General features: G+C 35.8%; 1 protein-coding gene across 1 annotated transcript; it reads right to left on the bottom strand.

Moving 5' to 3' along the window:
* Positions 1-4,130: 4,130 nt before the first annotated feature.
* CXCL8 (C-X-C motif chemokine ligand 8) lies at positions 4,131-7,812 on the bottom strand. Its single transcript, XM_047090885.1, has 4 exons — positions 7,659-7,812; positions 6,132-6,267; positions 5,767-5,850; positions 4,131-5,284 (listed from the first exon to the last, which is right to left on the bottom strand). Exons 1-4 carry the CDS (start codon positions 7,720-7,722, stop codon positions 5,263-5,265), a joined length of 306 nt encoding a protein of 101 aa, XP_046946841.1. The 5' UTR covers positions 7,723-7,812; the 3' UTR covers positions 4,131-5,262.
* Between the last annotated feature and the right edge of the window lie 311 nt (positions 7,813-8,123).

The raw sequence follows: 8,123 nt of genomic DNA, 5'->3' as shown, positions 1-8,123 counted from the left end.
CTAAATCATGTTAGAAAGTCTTGTAACAATAATATTTATCCACTTGACTTTTATCTATGGGAATGCAAAAAGTGTAGAAAGATCTCTTTCTTCACTCACTGAGAGTTGGGTTCTTTGACCCTTAAGTAATCTTCTGGAGAATACCTAATTGCTCCATCTGTAAATCTTGTGGGAAGAAATAGCCTGGTGTTTACTTTGTTACATTAAAAATTTCCCTATCTGTTGTCTGTGATCTGCAAATTTAGCTGATGGTTGCTAAACTTGAGGCAATTGCTGTCTGCTGTATTTTTAAGTGAGTAATGGAGAAATTACTGCTTCTAAAGCTTTCTTTTGTTATTGCAGGGTTAATACAGTCTTAAGCAATTTTTGGTTTGCTGTATTACTACTACAAGCGAAAAGTAAAATTGTTTTTCATCTTTTCTTCTGAAATTTTCAAACCTAGGCCCAATGGAAAATAGATGTATTATAATAAAAAAATGCTTTCAACTTATTTACCAAAATCTTGATGATAAAAGATTTTGCTTTGTTAACTTTAACCTATGAATCTATGTCCTGGCGCATTTCTAGCAAACAAACAAGCAGCAATTATGAAACTTACTTGATTTCGTATGTTGTGCATATGATGTATTATGTATTATACTGGTTTACAATGAATGCAGTTTTAAGGTGAGCACTTTATTCTTATCTCTCCATTCCTTTTCATTTTGTGTGTGTATGTATATTTGCACTCATGCTTCTATTTGGTAAAATTAGACTTACAATTTGTATTCCACATAAATGGGTTAAAGTGATGGAGTAATAGATCGCGTGCTCAAGTTTGAGTCTAAGCCTGTGTCTGTACAAATAAAATCCATGTCTATATACGTAATTTCGCTAAAGCAAAAATTTTCAGTTCAGCAAATTGACTGGCTGTTCCTTCTCTCTCGTTCTTGCACTCTCATACTTTCTCTTATTCTTTTCCGTTTTTCCTTTTTGGCTTGTTTACATGATGCCCACTCTCCAGTTTGATCCATGAATTGCCTTTTTGATGGAATATTTTGCTGTCCTATGGCAGTGACAACATAGATGAGAAAGTGGATAAAATCCTTTAGTGTATTTTGAAAGCAGGAAAGATGAAATTAATGATTAGGTTTTTAAATAAGGAGTCATTATTAAGATTTATCAGATTGGTGGTGCAGATGTCTTCACCTTGCTTTCAGGGTCAGACACTGATCATATTAAAGGTGTGTACTTAACACATTGAGAGGTTTCGTGTAAGGTTGGGAGTTCTTTGATTCACATTGTCTGCTTATTTACCAAAATCTTGAGAATAAAAGATTCTGCTTAGGTAACTTTAACCTATGCATCTATTTCTCAATGCATTTTTAGCAACAAACAAACAAACCAGCAATTATAAAAATTTGTTGATTTTGTTTGTTGCATGTACTATGTATGTATTTTACAATTCAGTTTTAAGGTGAATACTTATTACTACCTCTAATAAAAATAATACTACAAATGGCATTAAAAGTCCCCCAAGGTCAGACTTTTGAGTTGCTTTTTGTCTTCTCACTTCCTTTTGGGAGGAGACTCTGGAAGAAGAAGGGCCTATAATGTTCGCAATTTAAAATGACGGTAATTGGAATCTGTTAGAAGTTTTCAATTCCAAATCTCAGCCCCTTACAGATTCCAGAGTCCATTTAGCACAGCTTTATCTGTAGGACTTGTTCTGTTTCATGCTAAACTCCAGCCACATTGAAATTCTTTCACTTCTCAATTTGTGTCATGCTCTTGCCTACAAATCACTTCTCCCCTGATGTCTAGACCAGCCTTGCCCACATATCCTTCTTCCCTTTGTGTGGCTAACTTCTCCTCATCCTTCAGTCTCCAGTTTAGATTTTCTCAGTGAAGTGTAGTCTAGTTAGGTGAGGTAACTCTTTGCTATATGCTTCTGAGAAATCCTGTGTTTTTCCTGTGAATGTTATGCTAAAATTGTTTGTTATCTGTTTTATTCACTGTGTATGAGATCCATAAGATAAAAGACTGCAAAGGGTGGTAGGACAAGGGAACTTGAATCCAAAGAGGAGAATGTGGAAATGAAACTTAGGCAGAACTCTGAGGAAAAAGAGGCCCCCTCACACGGTCTGAGAAGAAATACAGGCAAGAAGAAATCACCTTGAGAAACAATGTTTTTAGGAACAGTGAGTACCAGGGTTGAATTTCCAGTTGGTGGCTTCTTGTGTATTACTCATAAATCTCTTATTGATGCTATTATTCTGCACACTTTTGTGCTCAAGTGTATTGGGAATCAGAAGAGAGAAAGAATGGGCTTTGTGGTCCACACCACAGATAATGTCGACCCACAGAGAGAATGGCAGCGGCAGGTACCTGAGTAGTTGTAAGGAGAAAAATGACAGAGGAAAAGTTGCGGTATGAACCAATGCATGAAAAAATAAGAGAACACTCTTCTTCCTCCTTCCACATTGTGGAGCTTTCAAACAAAGTGGGCTTAAAAGACCCCAAAGCAATAGTAAATGAGTGAGGAGGTAGATAAATGTGAATCAAAGCTCTAAGATCCTTCTCTTTTGAGTAGAAATGTAAAGTTAGGCATCTGTAAGTTGGATTTCTTGAAGCTGTGGATTATTATTTTTCATCATTTGTGGAAAAGTTTCAGCCATTGACATTGTCACTTTCATTGTTGTCTCTCACCCTCTCCTCTCTCCTCCACCTGTAAAAACTCAACTAGGTATTTGTAAGATCTTATCCCCAATCCTCCATGATTTTAATTATTTTTTTTATTATTAACACCTCTTTAATTCTTCGATATGAATTCCAGATAAAGTTCTTTGGTTTTAGTTCCTGGATCTCTAATTTTCTTTTCAGTAGTGTCTAATCTGTTATAAAACATCTCCACTGAGTATTTCAGTCAAATTGTTGTATTTTTACTTTTAAGAGTTTCTTTTTTACTTATTTTCAAATATGCTTGGTCTTTGATCATATTTAATCTTCTTTATCTCATATGTGTCAGTTTCACTCCTCAATTAGCTAAGATGTGCTTTGCAATGAGTATCCACTTCCCTCTTTCACTGAGTGCTCAGCTGTGCTAAGTTGTACAGACACCTGGGTTGGTTAGTTAAAAATATGAAGTCAGCCTTATTAGCAAAAATGGAATACAATGAGGAGTTGAGAAAACTTCCATTGTTCTATGGAAGAGACTACCATTTGTAACCCATCTCTGGACGAGATTTCTGTTTTTCTACAAAGGTTTGTAATGTTCCACATAATATACAAAATGCTAAGAGGGAGCATTTAAGTTTTTATTTTTTTAAATTTCTCTAATGTTGATTTATTCTTGAGAGAGAGAGAGAGTGAGTGGGAGAGGGACAGACAGGGGAGAGAGAATCTGAAGCAGGCTCCAGGCTCCTAGCTGTCAGCACAGAGCCCTATGTGGGGCTCAAACTCACAGACCACAAGATCATGACCTGAGCCAAAGTCAGACGCTTAACCAACTGAGCCACCCAGGCACCCCAAGCATTATGTCTTTTATTTTATTTTATTTTATTTTATTTTATTTTATTTTATTTTATTTTATTTATTATTTTTTAATTTAATTTTTTAATTTTTTAAATTTACATCCAAATTAGTTACCATATAGTGTAACAATGATTTCAGGAGTAGATTCCTTAGTGCCCCTTACCCATTTAGCCCACCCCCCCCACAATCCCTCCAGTAACCATGTTTGTTCTCCATATTTATGAGTCTCTTCTGTTTTGTCCCCCTCCCTGTTTTTATATTATTTTTGTTTCCCTTCCCTTATGTTCATCTGTTTTGTCTCTTAAAGTCCTCATATGAGTGAAGTCATGATTTTTGTCTTTCTCTGACTAATTTTACTTAGCGTAAAACCGTCCAGTTCCATCCACGTAGCTGCAAATAGCAAGATTTCATTCTTTTTGATTGCCGAGTAATACTCCATTGTATATATATACCACATGTTCTTTATCCATTCATCCATCGATGGACATTTGGGCTCTTTCCATACTTTGGCTATTGTTGATAGTACATTTATGTCTTTTAATGCAAAATATTATTTTTAATATAAAAAGTTATAAAACCATAACTTTTAAAACTACTAAAGAAAGACAAACACCCAATAACTTTGACAATAAGTTTTATTTTAAGTTGTTTCATAGTTACACTTAGATTTCCACACCATCAAAACAGCAGAAAAAAAAATCTCTTTGGGAATACATAAAAGCATCTTCAAGTCAGAAAATAAAGTCAGTGTTTAAAAACACAATAATTTAAATAAAATTAGAAGAATCCATTTGTACATAATAAATAAGTTTTAACTAGCAAGAAATTATTCGGTTAATTTTGCCTGTTGAATTTTTGCTGCTTTGAGAAACAATTATAATTCAGGATTCTTACAATTCAACACAGCCCAGTACAAGGCAGGCAGTGACAAGACAAGGCTAGGACTATAAAAGTAGGATTTCTAGTTCAATTACAATTTCAGATAAATAGTAATATACATATACTAAAAAATTATTCATTGTTTATCTGAAATAAAAATTAATTGGGTCTCTTGTTTGTTTTCAATTCTGCTAAATCTGGTACCCTTGATCAACATAGTTCCCTAATGTCACATCATTTAATATCAAAATAAATAAAAATTCACTACCGTCATTATACTATCCTACCAACAATGCTTCATTTCCCATTTTCCCCAATTTATACAGAGAGATTCCCCTCTTTGTGTCTTAAATAAATATATAAATAATAAATAAGCAAACAAGTTTCACTTGCACATAATAATTCGCCTGACATGAGAAAAAGTTAAAGTGCTTCCACATGTCCTCACGTCTCTGTGAGGTGGGATGGTGACTGATACTTTTTCTCCAGTTGAGGAATAAATATGGAAACAAGGACAGGGACTCATGTATCCTGGCCAGCAGGTTGAGGTTGAAAGCTGTAACAATAACTACAAAACGTATCCAGGATTTCCAGTTAAATTTGAATTTGTGGTAGACAATAAATAATATTTTTAACATAAGTGTGTCTAAATATTGCATGGGACAGTGTCATGGGACATTGGGAAAAAAAACTATTCATTGTTTTTCCTAATCTCCAGATCTAACTGAGCATACTCTATTTTATCTGGCAACCAACCCTACACCAGACCCACACACTGCATGAAGTGCTGAAGTGAATTTGCTTGCTTGAAGTCTCATTGGCATCTTTATTGAAGAATTCTTGGAAACCGTGGAGAATGTGTTTGTTTGTTTATGCATTTTGTTTCTCAGCTCTGAAAAGAAGTAAAATTAAAATCAAAATTTTGTAAATTAACATTATTCGAACCAGGAGGAGAGTATGGATCTTGAAAATACATTTACTACGGAAATTAATACAGTCCTAGATATTTGTGTGTTAGAAATGTCCTAATTGTCAACTATTGTTGAAACTATTGTTTCTATAAATAGAAAGACCAGATAAGTTATCATCCAAACTGACACCCTTCTGAGGGAACCATACTAATGATGCATGGCACAGCATTTTAAGCCCAGACTTGCCCTGACAAACTGAGACGGATGGTCTTCCCAGTCTTGAGAACAACAAACTCACTATTGCCGCTATTTTTTTGTTAAGTCAAAGGGGCAGATCCCTAGAGAGTAGTCTTCCAGCAAAAACAAGAAAATTAGAGGCTAACTTTTAGACTGTATGTCTCAGAATAAATGAAGCATCTAAATTAAAAACAAACAAACAAACAAACAAAAAAACACAACTTACTTCTTCAAAAATATCTCCACAACCTTCTGCACCCACTTTTGCTTGGGGTCCAGGCACACCTCTTTTCCACTGACGAGCTTTACACTGAAATGACAGAGATATGATTGAATCAGTATTTAGTGGGTTTCAGACATCCCGTTGTCAATTCGAGTCGTGGTTCTTGAAATATAGGCATAAAATCTGAGTTCAAGTTGTTGTTAGCTACGAGGCATGAGAGGTACTGTATGTAAATGTCATGGAGACAAAGAATTTCTTGTCTTGCCCACTGCTGTGTTCCTGTACCTAGAACTTTGTATGACACTTCTACCTTCCTCAATTATAGGTTTGCTGGAGTAAAATATCTAATCACTTTTGAAAGTACTTACATGATTTCTGAGTTTTCACAGTGTGGGCCACTGTCAATCACTGTCAGTTCTTTGATTAATTTGGGATTGAAAGGTGTGGAATGAGTTTTTATGCACTGGCATCGAAGTTCTGAACTAATTCTTGACACAACTGCAGCTGTGAAAAAAAAAATCAATTCAGGATTAATTTCAACCTGGATACAGCTCTGCTGGCTACTCTCTCCTTAATTTCAACCTGGTCATTTAGTGACGGGATGTTTGGTAAACATCTCATCTTTAGTAAACTCATTCTCAGAGTGGAAGCCTGGATATTCTCCTAGCTCCTAAATTCAATTAAAAAAATTGTTGGGGCGCCTGGGTGACTCAGTTCGTTGAGCGTCCAACTCTTGATTTCAGCTCAGATCATGATCCCAAGGCCATGGGATTGAGCCCTGTATCTGGCTCGATGCTGAGCCTGGAACCTGCTTGAGATTCTCTCGTTCTATTCCTCTGCCCTTCTCCTCTACCCACTTTCTCAATCTCTCTTTTAAAATAAAAATGAAATAAAATAACAAACTGTCACTAATGACAGAATTGATTGACTTCCCGCATAAAGACTTGGAGTTGCCTTTGTGAAATGTTGACATCCTCACAGTACATTTTTTTCTACTTGATATTGTGCAACCTTCTATGATGCCACAATGTTACCTACAGTAGGTAAACTAAAATTCAACAACGGAGAAATTGTCTTCAGAAAAAGTTAATAAAAATAGATAAGTAAGTTGCACAAAGATATCTCATATCTTGGGAAAATCCTTAATGCTTAACAGAAAAGAAAAAATATATAGAAACTAAATGCTATGAACATTTCTTTTTTTTTTTAATTTTTTTTTAACGTTTATTTATTTTTGAGACAGAGAGAGACAGACCATGAATGGGGGAGGGGCAGAGAGAGAGGGAGGCACAGAATCGGAAGCAGGCTCCAGGCTCTGAGCCATCAGCCCAGAGCCCGACGGGGGGCTCGAACTCACGGACCGCGAGATCGTGACCCGGGCTGAAGTCGGACGCTTAACCGACTGAACCACCCAGGCGCCCCGTTATGAACATTTCTAACTGCATTTGTTTCATAGGAGGGATCCCAAAAGGTTTACAATTTGTCAGGGTGTCTAAACCAAAGAGGAATTGATAGTTGTCTGAAGCTGGTCACTAAAACAGCACAAGGAGTAAAATTACCAGGTTTACCATACTTGATATTAGTTAATAATAATATGGGTGATTGTAGCCTCTAATAAGATACACTCTAAATTATAGATTTAAATTAAATGTATGCATACTACACAGTATGAATGATAGGAACAGAATGTCGACATTAATCAAGCTTTATACTTTTCTAAGTGTTGTATAAATCAAGCCTAAACAATTAAAACTTCAATTGAACATGAAATGACTGTAAATATTATTTCCTTTTCTTGAATAAGAAGAATGTTATTAAAGCAGGAAGGATAATCTTGCAATCTAAGGATCACATTTAGACACAGGAAAACTGGTAGATCAGAAAGGCATGCTTACCTTCACACAGAGCTGCAGAAAGCATGAAAGCTGCTAAGAGAGCAACAACCAGCTTGGAAGTCATGTTGACGCAAGGTGCTTTCGTTCTGGTTTCTTCTTGGCTCTTGTCCTAGACGCTTGTGAGCTCTGTTGTCCCAGAGGACTTGTGTTGGATGGAGAGCCTCTGTGGCTTTTTATATTATTCACAGCAGCACAGAATATGCACCCTCATTCTTGAATTATGTCAGAGGAAATTCCACAATATGCAACCGTCTGCCTGCCCTTTGTGAGCAGACCTGAGTCATCCCACTCCTGGAACATGTCTCTTATCAGATTTTTGGCACGATGGAAATTCTATTTGATCTTTAACATTATTTAATGTATTTCATTTAAAAACATTTTCAACCATGTTTCAAAATAGCTGTTACACATTCAAGCTTCTCTTCTTTGACACATTCTTATCAGATGTACTTTTTTAATTTATAA

Source organism: Lynx rufus, unplaced genomic scaffold, assembly GCF_022079265.1.
Source record: "Lynx rufus isolate CCGP_SWC_20201006 ecotype Redwood Valley unplaced genomic scaffold, mLynRuf1.p SCAF_3, whole genome shotgun sequence".
In the NCBI taxonomy this organism is placed as follows: domain Eukaryota; kingdom Metazoa; phylum Chordata; class Mammalia; order Carnivora; family Felidae; genus Lynx; species Lynx rufus.
The sequence above is the reverse complement of the archived record's forward strand: the minus strand, read 5'-3'. Positions and strand labels throughout refer to the sequence as shown.

What these genes read in the sequence shown, in the direction of transcription:
- CXCL8 (XM_047090885.1), bottom strand. Translation starts at nt 7,722, where the DNA reads ATGACTTCCAAGCTGGTTGTTGCTCTCTTAGCAGCTTTCATGCTTTCT. An exon ending in TTCTGCAGCTCTGTGTGAAG is followed by an intron (nt 6,268 to 7,658) that starts GTAAGCATGCCT and finishes TTTTTTTCACAG; the next exon opens with CTGCAGTTGTGTCAAGAATT. An exon ending in GTGGAGATATTTTTGAAGAA is followed by an intron (nt 5,285 to 5,766) that starts GTAAGTTGTGTT and finishes ACTTCTTTTCAG; the next exon opens with AGCTGAGAAACAAAATGCAT.